The 24838-nt window shown below is 37.6% G+C and overlaps 1 protein-coding gene across 1 annotated transcript in view; it reads left to right on the forward strand.

The window, feature by feature from the left end:
- The window catches only part of MIB1 (mindbomb E3 ubiquitin protein ligase 1), a 77275-nt gene extending 59637 nt beyond the window's left edge, over positions 1 to 17638 (forward strand). The window contains exons 16-21 of the mRNA XM_031066604.1: positions 1 to 54; positions 1263 to 1455; positions 3536 to 3614; positions 5241 to 5354; positions 6465 to 6565; positions 11245 to 17638. The exon at positions 1 to 54 is cut by the window's left edge and continues 116 nt beyond it. Coding sequence (XP_030922464.1) covers positions 1 to 54; positions 1263 to 1455; positions 3536 to 3614; positions 5241 to 5354; positions 6465 to 6565; positions 11245 to 11385 — 682 coding nt within the window. The 3' untranslated portion in view covers positions 11386 to 17638. The remainder of the gene's footprint in view (positions 55 to 1262; positions 1456 to 3535; positions 3615 to 5240; positions 5355 to 6464; positions 6566 to 11244) is intronic.
- Positions 17639 to 24838: the final 7200 nt, after the last annotated feature.

Raw genomic sequence — 24838 nt, forward strand, 5'->3', positions numbered from 1 at the left:
CCCTGATCCAAGTCTCTGCAAAGCACTGGCTAAATGTCACAAAGAAAAAGTCAGGTTTGTATATTCATAAAATACAGTTTCCAAATGTCTGCTTTCCACAGATTAACTGATTTTTTAAAAATGTTGAACCTTTAATTAGCAATAGCTAATTAAAACATACAAATTTGGGAGTTTGGTGGGGGTTTTTGTGTGTGGTTTTTTTTTTTTACTTTTAATTCTTTAGGTTTGTATGGTACACTGAATGCTATTCACAAGTACATTACTTGAAACTTACCCAAGTCTTGGAGGGCTTTCACGCATATTAGTATAAGACAGGGGAGAATGGTAAGGTGACAGTCTTCAGGGGGGAAATTGGTAGAACTTCACAAGGCAGTCGCGGGGGAGGTCCCTAGAAGAATAACTAAGCATTGCAAACACGTTGGCCTGGAAAGTTGTGAAATCTCTGTCCATACAACTTTGAATGACTGAAATGGGCAAAGCTTGGTATAAACTGATATGAATTCACTGTTGTTGCTGCTACTGAGTACCTGTTAATCTGAACAACTGTGTGATTCTGTGAAAAGAGAACGAAGGAGTAGGTCTGATGTCTTTAGGAATTACGGTTTCAGTGAAGTACCATGTTATCAGGTCCATGCAGTATCAGAGGATTCACCTTGTCCTAGTTACGTTCCACCCGTTGCCACAAATGATTCTCATCTTTAATTCTTGTATGGAAATCAAAACAGTACTCTTAAAATGTGACAAAGAGAGGCTGTTTTTATTGATGTTGCCCTGGTAAAGAGTAAGGTGCTTATTTCCTTTTGCTGTCTGTGTGTCCGTGTGTCCTAGCCCCATCCCGTGGCGGGAGTTGGGCACGCGCGCCCTCTGCGGGCCAGCGCAGCGTGGAGCTCCGGTCCCGGGTCCGGCACTGCCGGGCGTGGGGATGGATGGATGGGTGGATGGCCCGGGGGATGCGTCTGCCCACCGCAGGGCATGTTTCTGTTAGTAAAGCAAGCTCTTTAGGACGAGAGGAAGGGACTTTTTACGTTCACAACACGATATCCTGACTTGTGTGTCCTGTTTCTGGACAATGCCTTATCAGAGCATGTAACCTTGCACTGCAGTGTCAGCTGTACTTCTGGGAAAAGGCAGTTCAGATGGCTGTATGATTGTACATTGATGCCCAAGTGTATAGGAGTATAGAAGCAGCCAGTTGATGTGCATTTTAATTTGAGTGAGTTTTTTTTAATTATTAAAAGTTTCACTGCAAGGTTTCTTTGTAGTGGCCAAGTTGGTTCCCGAAGTCCGTCTATGATCAACAATGATTCTGAAACCTTAGAAGAATGCATGGTGTGTTCAGACATGAAGAGAGACACTCTGTTTGGCCCGTGTGGCCACATTGCCACGTGTTCCTTGTGCTCACCAAGGGTGAAAAAATGTCTCATCTGTAAAGAACAAGTTCAGTCTAGGACAAAGGTAAAAATCTCTGAAATTGCCTGTCATACCTACCTCTCCCTGCCTTGCAATGTCTTCATTGTTCAGGTCCTCAGAGTTCCTAATACAGTCACCTGAGGATGCTTTATTGAAATAGACTATTTCCCCCCTGCTATGGTATCTTTTCTTCATGTTAAGATAAATTGCTGCTTTTTCTAAAGTATAATTTCCCTCAGTAATATTGAGTTCTTCCTTTCCTTAGGGCTGCTTGAAAGATGATTTGCCTGTAAACTGAGTTAATATGTGCTTGTTTTTGTAGTTAATAATTACTTTCAGCTTTCACCTTCTTTTTCTTTGGAAACATGAGTTTCATTACACTGTCTTTTTCCTTCAGAGAATCAATCAGTCATGTCCTGTTTTGGAGACCAAGGTTTTTCAAATGGTTATTCACAAGTAGTTTTGACTATATGGATACCTCTCCATTGCTTTTCTGTTTGAGTATTATTTTATTCCTTGTAATCACCAAGTCTTGTCCTGGTTTTTTTTTTAGCTGTTAAAAAAAAGAAATCATGTTCTGCATTTGCATTTATGTTTGATTTTTAGATTGGCTTTGGGGGTTTTTTTGTTTGTTTGGGGTTTTTTCTTTTGGAAACCCAACTGTTTGGTTTTTTGTTGTTTTTTTTTTCTTTTTCCAAACATGTTTGATTAGTCTGCTTCTGTAGTATGTTGTTTTTTCCTCCCTCTCAGAGTAAGTATAAAAATGGTAAATATAAAGTTGCACTGTTTTTACTACTCACTCTCTTATTCTTCTTATACTGTTTGCTGTTCTGCATTGTGTATGTTCAAAAGCCAAATGTTAACATAGTGGGAGCTCCTTTTCTCTAGACTTTCTTTACAGTCAGTGAAAAGGGTCTGCCACTGGGTGATTTGGAGCAGCAAAGTGAGGGTTCTGCCCCTACTCATTCATCTAAAGAAGGTACTTTATGGAAATCAGCTTTCCCAGGTGAAAGCTAAGCTTTGTGGATAGCCTTCCTTTGATTTCCTTTGCTGAATTAGTTTGAAAGGTTGGAATATCTGGTCAATACTTCTCTTATACTTTTCTGTATAAAAACCGCAAGGCTAAGAAATGAATTAATCAGGACAACAGTTCTATGAACTGGAACAGATAGTCCAGGCCAGTATAAATGGAATTGTATATGATGTCTATGATCATACTGCATATGCCCCATCCCTGGCAGTGTTCAAGGCCAGGTTGGATGGGGCCCTGAATAACCTGGTCTAGTAGAAGGTGTCCCTGCCCATGGCAGGGGTTGGAACTGGGGGATCTCTAAGGTCCTTTCTAACCCAAACCATTTGATGATTCCATGATATATACAGCTCTCACACAAAAGGACTTGAGAAACCCTAACCCAGAATATTAAAATATTTCTGTAAAAGTACCTTTTAAGTTAAATTTCGTAGGATCATAGAATGTTGGAAGGGGCCTTTAAAATCAGTAATGTGACTGACATCTGATACCGTGCAATGAGCAGGGACATCTTCAACGAGATCAGGTTGCTTAGAGCCCTGTCCAGCTTGACCTTGAATGTTTCCAGGGGTGGATCATCTGCCACCACTCTGAGTAACCTGTTCCAGTGTTTCATGACCCTCATCATAAAAAATTTATTTTTTATACCAAATTGGCTTTCTTTTAGTCTAAAACTATTACCCCCTGTACTACAGCAACAGGCCCAGCAAAAAAGTTTGTTTCCATCTTTCTTATAAGCTCCCTTTGAGTACAGAAAGGCTGTAATAACATCTTCCTGGAGAGTCTCTTCTCCAATCTGATCAACCCTGATTTAAGTATCATTGATGGAATAAAGAAGGAGAAAATAAAAAAGAAAAAGAAATATATGATGTTCTAAATGCTTCTCTCTGCCTGTCATTGTACTGAATGTGTAAAAATTGCCAGAAAATACCTGTTCTTAGAAGTTAGTGTGATAACTTATTTAAGTTGCATTTTGAGATACTGAATGAATTAAAAACCCCACTAGATGGAGATTCTTGAGGCCCATGTGCCTTGGAAATTAATGTAGAGAGCAGGAGATGCACTTTGCTCATGTGTGTGTGTTGCTCTTTACAGATTGAAGAATGCGTAGTATGTTCAGACAAAAAGGCAGCAGTGCTCTTCCAGCCTTGTGGTCATATGTGTGCCTGTGAGAGTAAGTAACTTTACAAAACCTCTTTTGGAAATAATAGTGAGACAGAATGTTTTTAATCAGACTGCTAAAAGCATTAGCAAGTGTGTGTGTGTGTGTGTGTGTGTGTGTGTGTGTGTGTATGTCATGTGTCCGTCTCAACAGTGACCATTAGTAATCTGATTTCAGGTTCAATTTACTTGGTAGTCTGGTGTGATCATCAGAATTTTGACATTATTTGTCATGCTGATAATAATTGGAGGACAAAGTGGAGATTTTCAAATACTTAGAAAGCATGTGCTCTTTCATCTGAATTATTTAACTGTGAGTAGGCTTTCTCACGTTAAAGAAGCCTACTGTATATCATTAACACTTCGGTAGTAATTAGAATTAATTTTGTTGTTTTGTTGCAGCTTTTTCAAAGCATTCAGATATGCAAATGGTATTTTTAAAAAATATTGTCAATAAATACTTAGTATGCTTCATTATTAATCTACAGATTTGCACAAGAGCTGTATTGTGCCCCAAAAGTCACATAATATATCTTTGCAAAGAGCACTAGTTATGGTTCATTTTGATATATCTTGTGTAATGGTAAAATAGATAGGCGAGGTCTAGAAATGTTTTGGTTTTGAGTGTAAGTGGATGAGAATGCAGCTATCACCTTGTCTCCAGACATTTCAGGGTTTTGTTGAAGGGTCATTTCCCTAGAGAAGAGCAGTCCTTATTGATGAGGATCTACACAAGAGGGAAGGTAATCGTTCCCATGAGTAACTGCTTACTTGGACTTGCTAAAGAAGTCTGGTTTCTTCCTCTGTTCTGGCTGAGGCAGCTGACATTAAACCACTGACTGTAGTTAGCCTGATCTGGCCTCTTTCACTGTCTGCAGTTGAAAGATGATGAGAGAAGTTTTTTTGAATTGTTTCCCAGGAAAGAAGACAACAAAAAGATTGATGACTGTGGTGAAGGATTTCAGCAGCGCAGTACACATTACCAGGTCTAAGCTGTAACAAGGACAGCAGAAGGTTTAACAGTTGTAGATTGTTTCTTTCCAGATTTTTTTCTGGCCATCTTGTTCAAGCAGGATGACAGTCTTCAAGTTTGTGTATTTTGTAGGACCCACTCTCTTGAATCACAGTAACCTTTTGGCATTTATGAGACAATAGCTTGCCTTTAGTTGAAAAATTACAACCCCCTCTCTAGGATTATATCAAAATATGTAGGTTTACTCTTAGGGGTAAAGAGCTGCATCTCTTTGCCCCTGGAGCATTAGGACACTGAGATCCTTTGTTCTAAAGAAAAAAACAGATAGCCAGGACATTCTTGGAAGTTCTGGTCTCAAATGTGTGATTACCTTTTAATTTCTGTAATTCTTGTGGACTAGACATCCATCTGGAGAAAGAGGAACCTGTTCACTTGAAATATCTTAAAAGGAGATAGAGAATAGATTTACTTTGAGCACCAAAAAGGACATTGTTTAGGTGTGATTTGCAGAAAATTATGTGAAGATAAACTCAAGTAGTTCTTTGTATTATAAGCATCTATTCAGTCATTGCTGTACAGTTACTCTGAATAAACAAACTCATGGATAGGAAAAAAGAAAAACAAAGTGGGAAAATTCAGAGTTGATTTATTTCTCTGTTCCCTCAGATTGTGCAAGCTTGATGAAGAAATGTGTACAGTGTCGGGCAGTGGTTGAGCGAAGAGTGCCTTTCATAATGTGCTGCGGAGGGAAAGGTACAGAAGATACCAGTGATGATATTTGTGAGTGACTCCAGAGCCCATACTCTTTCCTGTTCCTCCACCAACCTATTCTCATTCTCTTAAATGATCTAAATATTTCTCTCCTTTCTGAAGAAAAGTTTAACGAAAACAGTGCTAACCCAGGTATCCCTTTGCTGTTTGCCCTACTTTCTGCATCAGTAGCAGCAAATGTGGTAACACCACCAGTCATTACATTGGAGAGTTGCTTCTGGCATTCGGAGTAGAATCCAAAACATGTGATGACTTGGCCACTTACTAATGCCCTAAGAAGTAAATGCTGAAGATTTTCTGTGATTGTGCAAATGAGCAAATAATTTTTTTTTTACCTCTGGTACTCTGAAGTAATGGTAAGTATTTTGTATGTAGGTACAAGCAACTTTCCTGAGAGAATGTCTGGTTTTACATCTCGTCCTTTGACTAGTTTTTAAACTTCTTGTGACTTATTTGAGTAATTTCTATGAATTATTTGTATTTGCTCTGTGTGTGTATATGTGGTACACTGTATTTCAGCTGAGTTTATGAGAATGGGATATCAGTTAATTCTTGTCATAATGTTCTGAAATAGATTAATATAAGAATAGTCATTAAAATCAAATCTTCAGTACTCACTGGAAATTCAAAACTTGACAATTCTTTCTTTCATTGCTTCCCAGATTAGTCAAATAGAGGACTATTAATCTGAGCTTGTTCAAAATTTGAATGAACTGCTTCTAAGACACTTGGGCAATTTTGAACACCAAATAGAATCATCTCTGTAGATAAAAAAGTCATTTCAGTGTGAAGGAATTTGGCTTTTTTTTTTCTTAAACATATGCAAAAAATATTCATGTCAGGAACTTCACTGACAAATAAAAATTCTGAGAAGATTAAGGGACTACAAGCATCATTATTATGGAAATACTTGTCAAAGAAGTGTTGCTGCTAAACTCAAAGAAATTCTTTGTTGAGCTGCAGTGAGGGTGTAGTGAATTTAATTAGATTATCAAAGATGGTTGACTAACATTTTTTTCAGATAATTGAAAAATTGTAGCTGTGACACTGGAAATAATTATTCCTGGTTTGTTAGATTGCTGCGTAATCACGTATTTTTATTTTCTTTTAATGCTACAGCAAGTGGAAACATTCCAGTTTTGCAGAAGGACAAAGACAACACTAATGTCAATGCAGATGTACAGAAGCTGCAGCAACAGTTGCAAGACATCAAGGAACAGGTAAAAGTGCTGGATAAAAGTTGTAAGAACCATTAAGTGCAAGAACCACTTGACTGAAAAAGGCAATGCATCCTTTATTATTTAAAGCAAAATGACATGTTGAAGTGCATCAGGTCTTAAACTGTAGTTGGAAGACCAATATTTTTTGTGGGATGTGACTCGTATGTCCTCTATGTATGGGATTAAAAGAAAAAATCGAGTGGCTATGTTTGATAATCCATCTATTAGAGCATGTGTGTTGATGTGACTGAAAAAGGATGCTCTTCCCAGCCAGTACATTCTCTGACTGTTTAGCTGACCTGAATGTGTTGGTACAGCAGAAACTGTTTTCACAGAACAGTGATGATAAAAGTAGATCATCTTCATCATTCTGTATCTACCTTAATCTTGACTTGTCTGTTCATTAACTGCCTTGGAACAATAGCTGACAGTTATCTGTCTTATGAAGGGTATAGTGAACACACTCTTCAAAAAACTGTGTGGCTGCAAGGTTAAAACTTTGAAAATATTATACATGTAATTCAAATATTTGGAATTTAAATGTTAAGGTTTATCTTTGTAATTAGGTGTAGTGTTTGCAGATCTTTCAGCAGTAAGGGATCTGGAGCATCTGACTACTGAATGAGGTTACTCTCTTAGAACCCTGATAATGTGACTTTTTGTTTCCGTGGGTATAACACAGTTGGAAGAAACTTTTCATGGATACAGGAAACTGAGGTGTTCTAGCTTGCCTTTTCCTGTAGTAGGCTTACAGCAGTCCATAATACTTCAGTGATGGCAGTATGACATCTAGTCCTGGTAGTTGTTGGATTCAGCTGTTCATGTGCATGAAAGCCGGGGCTAGAACATTGAGATTGCCAGCTTTAGGGCCTGTGTTTCAAAATGCCTTAAATTTGAGAGCTGATATGCTCAACTGAATGTCTGTGAGGAGCTTTTCCTGTCATATGGTGACTGGGCCAGCACCCTAGTAATAGAAATTCAGAAGAGTTTCCTGTGTAGTTTTTATGTGTAAAGAACATGCAAGATTGAAAATTGTAATTTGAAAATGCATGTCTGTCTTACCTGGAAACTCCAGATGTTGCTGTCATCTCTGATGGCTTGCATCCACTATATAGCTTCTGCTTTACATTTTAGCATTGAATGGAAAGAGTAAGATTATTCTTTTGGCATTTGAAATGGTGCATGCACAAGATGCCAGATGAGTGCTTAAATGCAAGTAATTTGTTTTCTTCAGATACATTTTTTCAGGGTACTTTAGGAGTTACAGAAGATCAGAGTTCTGTTTGGGTATGCTGGTATTCTTATGTATAGGCACATGAGAAGAAAACTACTTTGTTACAGTTTTTCTTCTTGGTTAGATGTGATCTCAGGGGTTTTTGTCAGTTTTCCTTCGGTGCTATTTTAGTCTCTCTGATTTTACCTAACCTTTGGGATTTTGCTAGCCAGCAGCCAGAATTGTTCAGTGCCTCTGACTAGAACAGATGGTTCTGGTTATTCCTTGTATGTCTCTTGGCTTGAGACTCTTGTGTTTTCAGTGTCTTTTGTGCTTAGTCTTGTGACAGGGCAAGTTGTATCATACTTGTGAGTAGCAAGTCAGATTTGATTAAAATTGATCATCTAATCTTTCAAATTTGTGCTTGAAGTTATGCACAGCATTCCAGAATAATTGTGTATTCTTTTGATTTGTGCTGTAATAGTTCAGTCTTCATGTTCAATTGATATTTTTCTACTTAAAATTAATTTGTTCTCTTTCAGCAGGTATAAGCCTTTGTTTCAACTCATACCTTCAATGATAATCTAATATGTTAGTGCAGCAAGCTTTTAAAACTATTTCTGGTGCCAAGCAGAAGTGATGCTGATGTCAACAGAATCTCCCACATCTGATGACCACACCATTCGTCAGGGATTCCCTGAATGTGAACCCTTTTGACTGTAATTGCAATACCTTCACTCCATTTCATACATAATCATCATCATCCATCTAATACCTTACGTATGTTCCTTCACCATACTTACATCACTTTCTTCCTCCTTAAAAAAGAAATTTATTTTGTCACTGTGCACCTGTATATTGTTGTAAAAACTGTTTTTAGTAGTGAGGAATTTATACTTCAAGCAGTTTAAAACACCTTGTTAGTGAAAGAAAATTTATTTGAGTTGCAAACCAAGTTATACTTAAAGTGTAATGGGCGCTTTCCCAGAGTACTTACCTGAAGAAGTAATTCTCATATAGAACAGGCATAATGCCTTTTTATACTGTTTGTTTTCCTTCAAAAGATGGGAGTCAAATGTTGCAGGCAGATAAAAAAATGGGATTTCATGCAGAGGATGTTCTAACAAATAATATAATAGTTACAGGTACTTACTTTTCACTCCTTATTTTCCGCTGCCCAAAAGGGGCATAATGCTTGCAGTGAACTTTCTTTCACTGTACAAGTATAAGATGGTGGTTAAATAAGGTATTCTCCTTCAGAATTGGATAAAACTCAGTTTTCTGGGCTTATATCCCACTGGGAAACTGCTGAACTAATTGAGAAAAGCCTGTCAGAAGAGAATTGTGTAGCAAACAGGAAGCTTGTTATTCTGCCAGCTGAGTCCTCCTACTGTGTGAAGTAACTTAAGTGTTAAGATAGTATCATGTTAAGAAATTAAACAGCTAACATATTTTATATACTGTGCTTCTGTACTAAGCAGGGGAAATAGGGCAATCTTCTAATACTGCATATCTATAAAATGAAAATGTTGGGGTTTCTGTCCTTGACTGAATGAAACGGATCAAAGTAGTGGTGTTTCAACAGGTTTGATTTTTTTATTATTTCTGTGTTCCTTACTGGATGTTTTAATTTTTAAATGATGGTGTAGCATTTGGAGAGAAACAGACCCTTGTAACTTCAGTAATTTTGATATTATATTTAGACACAAAAGCAAATAATTAGCCAAAACATACAATAAATGCTACATATTGGGGATTTTCCCAAAGATAAGATGAGTGTTTGCTTTGTCAGTCGTTTGTGAAAGATCGTCATGCCTGCGCTGCCAAGTTACAGACACGTGTCACACAGCTGTGTATTCATTGCATTGGAAATAGCTGTTTCACTGATACCTGAAGTCTGTGAGTTACTGGAGGAGGAATACTCTCAAGGTTCCATTGATGTGTGGGATGTGAAGGTGATGACTTCATGTGAATGGAAAAGTGAGCAGGACTGATTGACAGACAGTCAGTCTTCTGCAAATTTTTAGTTTGGGAATGTTTTGTTACAGTACTGTGGAAATTCTGGCAAAGCTGGAGCACATTCCCCTTTGGGGCTTTTTTTAAGTATAAAGTGACTTAAAGTTTTACCTGGAGGTTTTATTTTCCTGCTAGCCCATTATACTAGTACCCTGAAGATTAAAATAGTGATTTGGCCAGATTCCATGCCAATTTAAACTCTTAAGCAGAATTTTGGTGAATTTTTTTGGTCTTCAGTTAAGCTATCTACCCTAGGAAGTAATACCTATTGATTTCATAGAGAATGTGCTTTAGGGTTTTTCTGAACAGTGTACCTTCGTATAGATTTTCTCTCATGCAATGAACAAATTGACGTGAAGTCCCAATGATGAATACAGAAGCAAATCACAGGTGCAAGGTGGTGATAAAATGAATTTGTATTTGAAATACAAACCTTGTCAGTATTTCATTTTATGTATGAGATCGATATTTGTAATTGTTAGATATTTGTAGTATGTCTCAGATAAGGGGACATCTTAGATTTGATTTGTTCTGTGGAATGGTCTTAACAATTTTCATCTGTTGTAACATCTGTTCATTTACTAACATTTGATAAACTGTTATAAATGAAATCCTAATACGGCTGCAATATATTTATGGTGAAGGAACATGCCTTTTGAAAACTTCAATTTCTGCACATGACAAAAGGTGAAGGACGTTGTTCCTTAGTGGCTTGGTGCAAAATGAATTTTGCTGTTGAAGAACTTTGGGCATTGACCATCACTTCACGTTCAGCAATTAAAACTGATTTTAAAAGTTTGCTGTGCTGCTGTTACTAGTGAAGGTTACAGATTTACTAAACTGTTCTTGATTTGAAACTTGTGCTGTTCTTTTGGTTGAAAATCTAGATAACTTCCACAAAGTACTAAATTTTACATGTCATATCGATTATGCAGCGTTTTTATTCCTTCTGTGGGTGTTGAGTGCTTGGTGTTTACAGGTAAGTTTATGAATGGCTAGCTAGCCTGAGAAGAAATTTGTAAATCATTACCCAAGCATTGCGTACATCAAGCTGTTTATGTTTTGCTCCCTGGAAGATTATATTACATGTTTCTGAAGAGAGTTTTTATGTTGCAGATCTGCACAATTGTATTGAAAATATGGTGTCAATCTACTACTGGATTGCCTTAATTAAAGAAATCATATTTAGAAAAAATCTACGTGGTTGTATCATGATGGAGTAGGAAAATTCCATATATTTTAAGTCCATGGGGGATAAAAATGGGATTTAAAAGAAACCCCACAATTTAGCTTAGTGGCTATGGCAATTATCCACTGTGCTTAGGATGACATATTTGTTGTTGAATTTCAGCAATTGAGATGTTGCACATTCACTATAACTACTACCACTGACTAGGTAACCTGTATAACTACTACCACTGAGTAGGTAACCTGTCCACATCTTTTGCAGACAATGTGTCCCGTGTGTTTGGACCGCCTGAAGAACATGATCTTCCTGTGTGGCCACGGGACGTGCCAGCTCTGCGGAGACCGGATGAGCGAGTGCCCCATTTGCCGCAAGGCAATCGAACGGAGGATCCTTTTGTACTGAACAGGGGCCAGGGTCTTTTTTTCTAGGTTGTGAAAGAGTAAGGACATGGTGATGCTTTTAAACCTCTGTTAGTTTGAAAGGTAGTAAAGGGTTCAGATGAAAACATTTCTAATACTGTAGCACAGGTTTGTTACATAGTAATTGTTTAAAGACTGTGAACACACCAAATAAAAGAAACAGTATTTGAACAGTCACCTTGTAGCTTTACTCTTAAAAAACATCTAAGCCTAATGCTAATTTAAAGCAGTCTTTTTTCATTTTGTTTCTGTCTTCTTCTTCCCCTTAAAGTTTAAAGGAACAATCTTATTTTGGTTTTGTTCATGTGTGTCATGTATGTATCAGATGTCAAGTGACGTAAGGGAATTTTTTTTTTTATATTGTCAGTTATTACCAAACATAAATATTTAGGATTTTTTTTTTTTTTTTGCTTTGTGCTTTTCTGGAGAGTGTCGACATTTCCTGTGACAGTTCTGATTCACAATTAATTTCTGTCTTGAAATACACAGTCATGAAAAATCAATACAAAATATATATACACAGTAATAATAGATATGCTATTCCCATAAGCTCATGCCTCAGAATGCAATGGTAGGGTAATTCTGACTTCATCATGCCCTTTGTTCCTTAGGATGGGTTGTGTAGGAAACAATAAAAAGAAAAATCTTTTTTAGAAGCATTATGTTTCCAAAACTGCACTTTGAGCTAACAGGTTCAAGCTAAGTAACTTAAATAGCGAGCTTCATAATTCTGCTAATTACTTGACTTTGTATGGAATTGCTTTTAGTTTGAGTGGAAAGGAGAACATTTGAGCTGTGAGTCAGTTATCCCTTTTAGATGAGTGAATTTGATCCATTGTGTAGAAACACATACATGCAAAACCATTTAGAAATTGTGGGTCTGTGAATTCGGAAAAAAGAGATTTTGCAAAATTTCCTTTCTTTTTAAGTGAGTTTTATTGTCTCCAGGCAAACAGTGTCAACAGCAAAAGAGAATATTTAATATTGATTATTCATCTAAGTGGGGTGTTAACACCAGAACTTATCTATGAGCATTACTGAATAATACTGCAAATGAAGATATTGCTGACAGAACAGTGAATTTTGTGAGCTGTGCCTAGTTGAGCTGAATTTTGCTGAAGGAGTTTCTTGTCCCTGATATGATAAAAAGCTGCTCCTCCTGACCTCTAAAATGCTACTGTTAGGGACTGCAAACTATTAACATTTTGAAAACAAATGTATCCTTTCATCCTTTTTAGTGGTAGAAAATGCACTGATTTAAGGATCTCTTGTAGCTAAAAGGAATCTGTGCTTGCTCCTAGGTGATTTGACAGTTTTCTGAGTGCATAGTTCATGTAGCCCATTACCATTGTGTCGACTTCATTTGGACGTGCTCTTGCAGAACATTAAAGAAATCCGTGCTGGAGTCACTTAGGTGCCTTACTTGCAGCTAAGATGAATTTATCATTGAATTCTCATTGCATATGTCTAAAATGTGGATAAAAGGATAGTTCAGGGAAAGATCCAAGTAAGGATAATGTTGTGATTGTGGTCTTTGCAGATAAATCAATCTGTCTTCTGAAACTTATGTTGATATGCCTGAACTGTGCACATGTTGGCAAATGTCTCAGAAGACTGTAATAAGCTGTAAAGATAGACAGACCTTTAAGCAATAAGATTTAAACACTGAATAAAGTTTTCCAGGAAACAAGTACAGTGATATATTGGAAAAGTGTATGTAGAGAGGCTTTTAACACCATGAAGTGGTGTAATACACAGCCTTACAATAGCCATCTTTAATCCTCATCCAGCATTCCAAATTTTCCTCATTATTTTCAGCGTTCTTTCATTGGACACAGTCGCAATCTGGAGTCACTGTAGTAGTCTGGTTTGTTTTGTATACTAGTAGTCATCTGTTCTCAGATAATTGTATCCTTGATCAAATAAAGCAGGCTTCCCTTTTTTAGCTTCTCAATTCCTATTCAAAAATACCATAATTTCAAGGAGTTTTGGAAAGTTTTTTATGTAAGGCCTTTTTTCAGTTCAGCATTTTAGGTATCTCCACTTGAACTCTGCGTGCATATGAGTGTTCATTGCAATTTTCATTTGCACAATATGCATGTTACTAAGGTTTTTGGTTTGGTTTTTTTGGTTTTTTTTTTTTTTTTTTTTTTTTTGGTAGCATGTTTTACAGCTGAACTTTCTATAGTAGGCTTCAGTTTCTTGTCAGGCTTCCCCTGGAAATACTTCTATAATAGGATGTGCCATTTGATGATCCATTTTGAATTTTAGCCTGTCGTGCATCAGATTTGTACCTTGATTTCCTCTGTCTCTGGCAGACATATTTTGTCCTCTTAATTATTTAAGGGAACCACTGCCAACTTGGCTGTGCAGATGCAGGGTGGATCTCTTTTTGATAACGCAACACAAAACTGAAATCTCAGTATAGCAGTTTGCATTTTCCTGATTCTTTATTGCTGGAACAAGCCAGAATTACTGGAAAGTATTCCAGCTTAGCATCAGCTGAATAATTCAGCTGAGTTAGAACAGATCTGAAGCATCCTGGGTAGGAAACTGGATGTAAGTTACTGTTTAACACCCTCAGTGGTTGAATACCATCACAGTCCTATGGAAATGGAGACAATGACTGAAGGTATTGCTGTAGGAGCAGCTTTAGTATCCTATGCTGCACTCACAGCAGATGGATGTGACTGCGCAGGAGTTTGTGATTGGACTCATTCAGCAATGTTGTATGCCAGTTGAGACTGAACTGTGTCAGCTTGATGGTGACACAGAAAAACAACTATTTTAGTGCCAAGAAAAACAACTGAATTAGAAAAACTAGGAAAGCTAACCAAGATGCTTGAATTATTTATATAGGTCTCTTGTTGACAGGAGGAAGAGCTGTATCATGTCCGGAGATGATGATACAGTTTGCCTTTCAGAAAACTTAATGAGGAAAAATGCTTGCAAATCCAGTATCATTTATGGAAATAAATATTTATATTCAGACTCTCTCTTTTCATTCAGGTGTAGAAGGTGAGCTAGTGTTGTTGAGGATCCCAGTAAGCTCATTCACTTTATTTTGTGGTTATCTGTGCAATGTGCACAGAGTGTGAATGTTCAATTGGATCGCACATGTTTGAAGGATGAGAAGTTCACTTGAAGGCCAAAGGGGATCATAACAAGTAGTAGAGTTAAGGTAATATCACTGTGCATCTGTCTTCAGGAAAAGATTAAAGTCTAAATTTCACCTGAGCAAAGTGAAAATTAGAAAAATCAGTTAGACATTTATCTCTTAATTTATTGTAAAGTTATAGAATGTAAGGGTTGTAAGGTTTGTTATGTCTATTCCCCAACATTTAATAACAATCTTGAAATTAAATGGAATGAAACATCTTCATTTGTTTCTTGAAACAAGTAGCAAGACACCTAAAAATATGTATTATTCAGTGTGAGGTATGCTCAGATGTTTAAGTAAAATACTTTCTTTTCCATTCATTAAGGGACATAAACAGTCATATCACTATGCAGTGATTTAAAGTGTAAAGACAACCTAAGAGGTTAACAGAATAAACTTAATAGTTGTAGATTGTTAACTTTTGTATAACTACCTTTGACTTTTTTTTCCCCTCAAAACTTGTATCATCACTTATTGTGGCCCAAGCTTATATGGCACTTCTCAAAATCTGGGCTGCTATTGCCTACTTTCCATTTATTGGATTACTGTGCATTTGTATGTTGGGGTTTGGAGAAATCCCTTTTTCCTGAAGTGGATAATAAAAACTAGACTGGTAAGATAGCAAACAAGTTGCTTTGTAAATGTGGAAGTTTGATTAGAAGATGGTGTTCTTAACTTGGACTGGGTGAGAATATAGCAGATTTGCACAAGTACTTGTGCCTTTTTAGCATAATCTTATAATTGGTATTTTAGCTTCTTTTAAAGACCTGAAATGGTCTTTTAAAAATAATTAAGTACTTATTGTGTAGATATTTTCTAGAGATGAAGGTTTATGTACGTGTAATTATCTTTAGCAGTATTAATTGCAGTTAGCGTAAACACTAAATTGTTTGAAGAAGCTGCTTTCAGCTAGTGATCTGAGCTTCCTTTACAAAACTAATTGTGAGAAATATAATTTTACTCTTCCAGTAGCAGCTGGTGAACCGAAGAGCCTATCCTGTTCTTTGTGCTGCATGGGTCAAGTTTTCACTTAAAAAAACCAAACCCCAACAACACTACAGTCTAACCTTTAGCAGTGCTACCTCCTTTTTGTCAAAGTGCTGAATTCTCCTCTAGCTGTTTGTTGTCTTTGGGAAGGGGTAGGGAATGCATCAGTTTTCTTTTGCTTCATCAGTTTTGATGTCTGAATACGTTGCAGAGGTTTTTTTTACTTTAGAAAATTACCGTGTAAATTGCGTACAATAGCAGTGTGTGATTTGCCACAAAGTACATTGTATACCTGTGCATAAGTTCCTGGAATTCATACTGTTGTCCTTCTGTGCATTTCATACTTTGTTCGTGTTGACAAAGCTAACTGTTGTCTGCAGAAGCTTTAGTATGTGCCATTTTTATAGCTCAGCCTGTGGTAAATACGCAAGTTCTGACTCAGGGCTTTTTAACAACTTAAACACATTCACAATATTCTTCAGCACATCTTGGAGAATACTAGAGATTTAATGACTGTACAGTGCCTTGATAGAACTATTGAATGGGCAGCAGCCATAGGGTCTTCATAAGAATGCAAGTATCTTTTCAATCCAGTTAGTGAATTGATGTTAATATAGTTGTAATGCCCTTGCCATGGATTTATAAACTTGTATATATTTTCTGTAAAGGAAAATTGGCAAATTTAGATATTGTTAAGCTTTCTGAAAGCTGTTTAATTGTTGCACTGTCATGAGAATCTGAAGGACATAATATTCAAATTTAAAGAAGCAGGTTTTGTATCAAAGACAGCTGAGAAAATTTTCTGTATGTGACATTTTTAGTGTGAGGAAGAGGTCATTGTCTAACATGTAGAAGTACCTGCTTTACTCTGATCTGGTAAATCTTCTGTAAGTGAGAGAGAAATAGCCAACAACAAATCAGTATGTTTGCATGCCATTTCATAGTTAGAAAACTTTGTGTAATTTTGAGCTTCTAGGAAATACTTAATTTGCCCAGCCTTAGTGTCTTTATGAGTGCAAACTATTCATGTTAGAAAAGTTTTTTACTGAATCACAATGAGCATTTCTGCTTTTGTTAAAACTAACTTTGTATTTTCTGTAAACTGTAGATTTTGACATGACTGTTTATTGGAGAAATTTAAGGTTGCCTGTGTGAATGTAGTGTATTTCTGTATGCAGATAGCATTATATAATTGCTTACTTTAAAACTGCTTAGCAAGGTCTAAGCTTTTCAAAGGAAATGCTGATGTACTGTATGGTTAGTAAAACTTGTCATATAAGGTGTATACTGACTTTTTGAAGCTTTGATTTAAAAGTATAGTTGGGCTGAATTAATACTGATATTTTGCACACAACATTGGAAAAAGGGTTGTGGCTCATTTGTCTTCCTCCTTCTGAGTTGTAATGATGTTAGATGTCACCATGGAATTTGAAAATTAGATACCTGAAAAAGTATTTGCAAACTTGGTTACTTGTTGGCATACAATGTTTAAAAGAGCACCAGACTTTATTGAGAAATTTTGCAGTCCAAAGTTCTTAAAAAAATTGGTTCTTTTATAATGTGTTCCTGAAGAATGAGTTTGTGGATGCATCAGAAGTGCTATGTGCCTTTGAATCTCCAAGGTACTCAAACATTGTTAAAGCAGCACAGTAGAAGTTCGAAGGGTGGCTTATGTTGTAACAGAACAGAACAGAAAGGTTGATTTAAAATTATCTCTGGATTATGTGCAAATTTATCTGTAAATATGCAGTTCATAGTACTGTTCTACTGACCCAAGTTGCTGTTAATTGTTTGTTAGACTCTGTGTTTACTTGTAATTGAATGGCCTTTACAGATCTGGCTATGTGAATGTGATCATTTAAACATCTCCTGCCAGATACAGTAACTTCCATATTCTGAGACAACAGATGCTGCATCATGGTTTGTACTTTAGGATTCAATTTAAGGATGCATTTGTAAAAAAAAAAAAAAAGCCTATGTAATCAAAGGCAACAAAACCAACCAGACTTATATGGCTTAGTGTTTTTATTTGTCCTAGTGTACAGGTGAAAAAAGGAACTGACAGAATAAAAAGTTTGTTGCTCTCTGTCTCAGTTTCTTTTCATTTTTCAAGTTTCTTCAGCCTTGGTTTATATGACAGGTCTGTATGAAAACAGTGTTTTCAAATACTTTTGAAAAAACTTTATTTAAAAATAATTTGTGCGAATTGTTAAAATACATATGAAGTAGCCTCTTGTTCTTTGCTTTGGGATTTACAAGCTGTTCACATTTTTCTCCTTACGTGTTCATTGAACGTGATGGGAGCGGTGCTGGCATTGGTTGAAGACTTCATTTCTGTGGTCTCAAGGGTTTCAGCCCCTGCTGTTGATTGCAGTGGAAGCTGCAGGTTTTAATACTGTTTGGTATTGATGGGTTTAGATTTTGAGAAGGCTGTTTTCTTCTGTACTATATAAATAATCATAATAATTTTATAATATAAGTACTGTGTAATGCAGTTAATTTCTGTATAGTGCACTTGGCTATTCTAAGTCATTCCAGCTATATTCAATATACAGTTGTCTGTTTTTGATGGGAGTGGTGAAGGTGCACCGAGATTTTCTTTGGATTTGACATGAATCAAATGCAGATTTCTTCATGGGTGTACTCTGTTTCATTTAGGGAGTAAAGATTGGTGGTAGTATTGGAATAAAAAAGCATTGGCCTTCCTTTTCAGACTTGGTTTTCCACCATAAGGAGAGGAAATATAAGTTGTCAGAAATAAGATTGTTGAATTTTTGTGCAGCCCTGCTCATGATGGTGACATGCTTTGGAAAACTTTTGCTTTCAAGAATGAATCATACCAACTTTTCTTGATACTTAAAATAAGGGTTTGGCTGAAAAAACCTTCAGGGTTTTAAATGGTTCGTTCCCTTTTCAGCAGAGTAGTATGTCCTTGCTTTCCAGAAGATAGTAAGGTAGGGTTTTTTTGCAGTCTTTAGAAATGATGCTATGGTGGATTAAAATAGTTTATATTAAAAACTGAGAACTGTGCCAACTGGCAATGTATACATTTTAGTCTTCAACAATGCAAGACTTTAACTTATGGGAAAGTCTTTGCAGTATCTACTACAATTAGGATTTATTGATGCTTATGTGACTGCCCTAAAGAAGCTAATAAACCTAATTTCTAAAATTTTTAAAATACACTTTTGAGACTATCATGACCTCTTGCAACACTAACACTGTTTCACTGAATTTTCCTTAGAAATAAATCTGTGGGAGGTAAGGAGACAAACTTAATTCTGAGCCGATTTCCCCATTGACCTGTCTGCATCCTAAAATGTGCATTTCTCCCACAAGGGGTCAGTAGCACCCTTCATTTGGCACCACTTTTTATTACAATATAAGCAGAAAGCAAACAAGGGATAAGGATAATGATCATTGCATTAATATGTGGGTGGACCAGACCTAACTTGTCTCCTTCTTCAAGCAGGCTAAGTATAATTAGGTTATTTGCTGACTTCAGTAAGCACCATATTCTGTCCTCTGACTCTCATGTGACATGAACATTGCTACTATTGATTAGGGCAAAGTTCCAGTGGAGTGTTTGCCTTTAGCTCTAGTTGAAAGTATTCATTTAGTCAAGCTTTTTTTCAAAAGCATGCAGCTGGAGCAGATAAACTATATGAAAGAGCTTGTCCAGCAGGCAGGGAAAAAGAATTCTTGTAAGAGTGTCCCACATATTCTTAATGATAACCACAGTCTCCCTAGATGGCTAGAGCTGATTAATATTTTCCACTCTACAGTAACACAACTTACAGTTAAATATGCTTTGAAGCCTATCAGGCTGCTCAGTGGAAGGAATGTCCAGCTTCTCAAGGCTTCTCTGAGTATGCAAGTTACTTGAAGGCCAAAAGTTTGAAGTTGAAGTAACTCATAATCTTTCTCCCAAGCGGCTGAACAGACCAGAGAGCTATTCCTTCAACAAAAATTTCCATCCCCTGTAGCAAAGTCATGTTTCACAAATCTTCAAGGAATCTTGGGATGCTTGATATCATTCAGGCACAGGTTCTTATGTATGTTGAATTTAACAAGGCCTTCCTTACCTTCATGTTTGCAACTCTTGTTATTCTCTCTGTCACATCTGTTGAGGGGTTTGTATTTCATGTCCTCAGTTCTTCTGTCCCTGCTACTGAAATCCACCATTTCAATTCTTTCTTTGTCTGTATTTTTGATAGTAGAACTGTGTCCCTTCTTCTTGGTGTGTCCCTTCTGAATGTCCTCCTGTTTTCTTTTACACTTGAGGTGGCATAAGCATAGTGAAGCCCTGTCCTTGTGTCCCTAACTCCACTGTGAATTTCTGTACTGACAGGAGGAATTCCTGAATTTGGTCTTGGCATTATTTCACATTAATTTATTGACATCTCTTATTTCTCCCCATTGGTGGCATGAGAAAAAGATTTTGTCTACCACCCAAGGAAAGGATAGTGCTGATCACTTCTGATCTCAACCATATGAGGAAATTCAGAAACAAGTAAATATTTCAAGGTTGTTTGGCTTTGGTGATGTCTTTTTGTCCTATAGGCCACCTGTAATTTTCATTCTTAGAGTGTCCTGGATTCAGTTTTTGGTGGCAGCCTAGAAACTCACAAGCAACTAGAAGAGAGAAGCTTCCATCTAGAGTGTCTTGTGCACTTATGTTGCTTGGAGGAAGTTCAGTAGAATTGCTTGCAAAGAGAAGGGGTCTGGTTTTGGACTTCTTGCTGCTTCCATAAAGAATTAGGAAAATAATTCCATCTCTTTGAATAAAGTAAATCTGAAACCACGTTCCAGTTATTTCTTTTCTGCTAAGATTTCATAATCCCTGCTGTGTATATACTTTACAGTTGTAAGGTAGCATGAGGTTCTGTATGAAAGCTATATAAACTAAATGCCAATTATGTAGCATTCATTTCCCAATGGCCACAGATTGTTGGCTTTGAAATACAATACTATTATTCTTCCTCTTTTTTTCTTCTGTGATGAGACCTGTAAAATGGAGATTACTTCAGGTCTATCCAGATAAAGTGGCTTTTCCTAACACAGAGCCCTAGTTAAGCTGCTTGTGGTACAGCCATACAACATATTCAAGTTTTTTGTCTGTTTTTCTGATTAATAGCACATGGCACTTAAAGCACCTAATTTATATTGATATTGGGTTTTGTTCAGGTGATTCTGATTCTGTGTAAGGCTGAGGAAATCTTGATATTGTTGTTGTCCTGAAACTGCATTCTCCCACCATTTCATGTAGAGGACATAGAGTCTGGAGGCACCATACTTTTTTGTTGGGTTAGAAAAGTGTGCTAGAGTAAGGGAATAGGGAAACTTAAAGCTAAAATACAGTCATAGCCCTAGTTCTCCTGGCGTTTATGAGGTGAGAAACTCAGATGGCAAATTTGACAGAGAGAAGAGTGGTCTGCCCAAGCTGAGTTTTAAATTCCTCTGTACCCTCTTTGGGGAGCCTGTAACATGGATACATTGAGTCCTGCTGGAAGCCTGGCATGTCCTGCATGTCCCACCACTCTGGATAGGTCCCTCCACACCAAATCTCCCTGGAGGAATATGTCTTAAAATTATACTGAAACTATTTCACCCATTGAGAAGGAAGGCATGAGAGTTACGAGCCGGTCCCTGGTGCAAAAGTTGTGGATTTGGTGTTTTATTTAACACCGCTTTCTTCCCATGGCACACACTGAGGATGTAAAGGAGTAAGTGATCTTGACTTGGATTTTCTGTGTGCTGTGGCTGTTGGCACCCAGGCAGCAGCTTAAAGGAGCTGCTGCAAATCAACTGCTCAGTAATGAGCTGTGTAAGGCGCTCGCCCTGCAGCAAGCAGAAGTTGGGAGCCACTTGAGCTTTTAAAGTGGTGCAGCCAAGTAGGGTTGAGTGGGCCAAGCCCTCTGGGTATCTACTTATCCTGAGCTGACATTGCTTTATTGGTAAGTGGCATGGAAATGAAATAGATTTGCAAAGCATATCTTCATTAACAAGATTGGGATACCAGACATTTAATTTTAGGCTTTATCTGCCGTGCTGAATCTAACGGTGACGCCAAGATTTGGCAAGCAGTTGTTGAGCACTCCAGGAAAGGTTACTCATGGGCTTTTGTAGGAGTTTCTCAGCTTTGAGGATGTAGTCAAATAGTCCTCAGGAAAGAAAAAAACCAACTCGCTAACAAGAGTGTTTCAGTGTTTTTTTTTTTTTTGGTTGGTTGGCTTTTGGTTTGTTTTGGTTTTTTTGTTCTCACCCTCTACTGGATGGCAAGTGTGCCTGGTTTTTTGTTTCTCTTGCCAATTTTCATTTAGCCAAAAATGCTGCCATAACTGCTATTTGACGTCTGGATTTGCCAAAATCAAACATATATCCTATATGTCTGTTCCAGCTATTTCTGACCATCATACTACCTCTCCCCAGAACATTCTTCCAAGGGTGTGAGTATGTGCTTATAGGAGAGCTAGTGTTATCCTGTGTAACTTTCCAGGACAAGGAAATGAATTTAATGTTGATTTGGTCTGATCTTTTTCTTTCTGACCATCTTCAATTATCAAATGTTGAGATGCCTTTTTTTCACATGGCATTTAATTTTGAGAGGAAGTCAATGGGGGCATCATTGCTGTGCCTGGAGTTCTTGGGTTTGGCCTGTCCTTTCCTACAAAAATTAGGCCTGTTGGCCTAAGATTGGTTGTTTTATGAGGTACAGGGTTTTATGAGGTACGCGGTGGTGCCGGACTAAGCTAGCCAGCACTGCTCATAGGAATATTAATAGAGATGGTCTGGAGCTGGCAGGTTTTTCTAGGGCAGCTAAGGAAGGGCTTAGCACATCCTAGGTTAAGCTCCTCCCTGTCACAGCTGAATGTTAAATGCTGTGTGCCCTGCAGTGTCTGAAGGGTAGGTATAGATTAAGGCATCTTCATGGCACAGTGCTGTGTCCATAGGAGCTAGCAGTGAGGGAAGTGCACTGCATCCATGATAACATAATATTTTCCATGAGTTGGTACATCTGGCTTTTCTGGAAGGGTAGGTAGCCTGAGATGAAGTCAGTAGGTACCCTAGGGAACCTGGAGATAGAGCACTGGGTGGTGCTTGGAACTTGTAGCCCAAAACTCTAGAACAGGTTTGCTCGTGTATCTGTGGATTTGGCTGTCAGTGAATTAGAAACAAGAGGATCTATAAGGCACCAATTTTCCGTGTTTGCATGAAAAGTGTCCTTCCCTGTGCTTTATTAATTTGCTTCCTCCTGATATGGAAAGAACGCAGGAAGCTAACAAGCCTAGCTTGTTTTGCTGCGAACTGTGTATATGCAGCATTGAACATCTCCTTAGATAGCTTTGAATGTGGACAGGCAAAGGAAAAAAAAGGGAGAGGGGGGAGGACAGAGAGGTCTTTAATGATGTGTTACATTATTGATGGAATTTCTAACCCAGAGAACTGCCTGCCTGGGAGCTGTGGGCAGTGTTACCCACAGTTACTGCTTGCTTGTGCATAGTTCATTTTTGTTTTATTGTTCAGGGAAGATAAAGTGGTGTCTCTGCTAAGCGTGGTGACTGGCTGGGAAGAGCAGCCTGGTTATGCTGAGCACAGCTGCCAAAACTGGAGCAAGCCAAGGGAGCGCGGTTCTTTTGTCAGGGACAGAAATGTGGTCTGACACAGCTTTCTTATCAAAGGGAAGGATTTTTCACTTCAGGAGGAAGTTTGGCTGGGAAGGCATTGGATAACTTTTTTTTTTTCAGCTCTGCGGGAAGTCCTGTATAAATGTGGTTTCCATGAATGTAATAGTTCTGCTTCTAACTCTCTGGACAGAACATTAGTGCCGTGTACGCGGGAAATAACACAAGGGTGACTAAAATATTTTTAATCTGAGTAAGTCAGCAAACATACCTTGTGTGCTCACAGCCAGGAGCCATTTGCTCTTGGCTTATGCCATGGAGCAGGCAAAAAGTAGGTCTCTTTTTTTCTAATTTTTTATTCTAAGTATTTCTGAAATTTCTCTTGATCTGTTCCAAGCCATCATGTCGTAGTTAAATTAAAACTCAGCCTTTTCTTCTGGTAAATACCTTGTGTAACAGGAGTGATTTGTTTGTGTTTCAGCTTAAACTTGGATAATTTTGTTTAAACATTAAGAGCCTATGTATATATAATATAGAGAAGTTTCTCTAGTACAGTTGAAGAAACAAGTTATCCTCTAACTGAGGCCATTAGATTGTGATTTGTTACATTTGGTTTCCGTGGTTTTCCTGTGAGTCTTTGCACGAGTCACTTAGTTTTGTGTTTCCTCTCTTTCTTAAGTGTGAAATGAGAAATTACTGCTTGGGGGTACAGAAAGAAATCTGCTGGTGTATGCAGGGACTCCTACAACAGCTCTAATGAGTTCCTGAGTAGATAAGATGCCTCCCCTGCCAGCCAGTCACACTGTGGTGTACCATCTCAGTTCGATATTTTCCTGATGAAAAACTGAAACCTGGTACCAGTGCTACTTCAATCTTGCCACAGAGCAAATAGGCATAAAATGAGCTAGTATCTTCCACCACCCATGCAATGGGAGTTATCAATTAATTAGTAATTATATACCAATGTGTATTTTATTATGCTTAACAAGTAACTGTTGATCATTATTTCCTTATTAAATCTGTTAATGAGAAAGGGCTGTGTTCAATACAGGTACTGAGTTATAACTAAGTGAGCTGATAAAATGCCAGCTTTTGGGTGGTAACATTTCTCTGAGGTTCTCTCTCTGTGATCTTGTCAGTGCACTGAAGCATTTTCATAAGTGCTCTCTGCAGCTCCACCTCCCACAGCCAGTGGGTGTCACTGCAAGCATTGCAGTGAAGGAGGAACGATTCTGGGGAGAAAGAATAAAAGTTCAAGTGTATGCTGTATTTTTTTTAAGTTAGAAATAATTGCAGAACAACAATTAAATCCTAAGTTACTAACCTAGCAATTTGAATAGATGTTTCTTGGAGATGCTTAAAGGCCTGAATACTTATTAATAAAAAAAACAAAAATTAAGTATCCTAGATGGCCAAGGCCAATCTTCTGATAGGAGTCATGTCACTGGCCACTTCCATAGCCATGCTGGCCCCAAATGCCGCCTTGCTTCCTAGTGCTGAATGCTATGCGCCTCAGAGATGATGGTGGTTTAAAAAAACCCCAACAGCAAAACAGCCAAAAACAAACACCAAAGAACCCCCAAAGCCACTTTAAAGAATTTCCTTGAATTCTTTAAAGCCACTTGTATGGAATTCTTGCTGTTTGCAGATCTGAGTGCTAAAGG

The sequence above is a fragment of the Geospiza fortis genome, unplaced genomic scaffold, assembly GCF_000277835.1.
Source record: "Geospiza fortis unplaced genomic scaffold, GeoFor_1.0 scaffold53, whole genome shotgun sequence".
NCBI classification, from domain to species: domain Eukaryota; kingdom Metazoa; phylum Chordata; class Aves; order Passeriformes; family Thraupidae; genus Geospiza; species Geospiza fortis.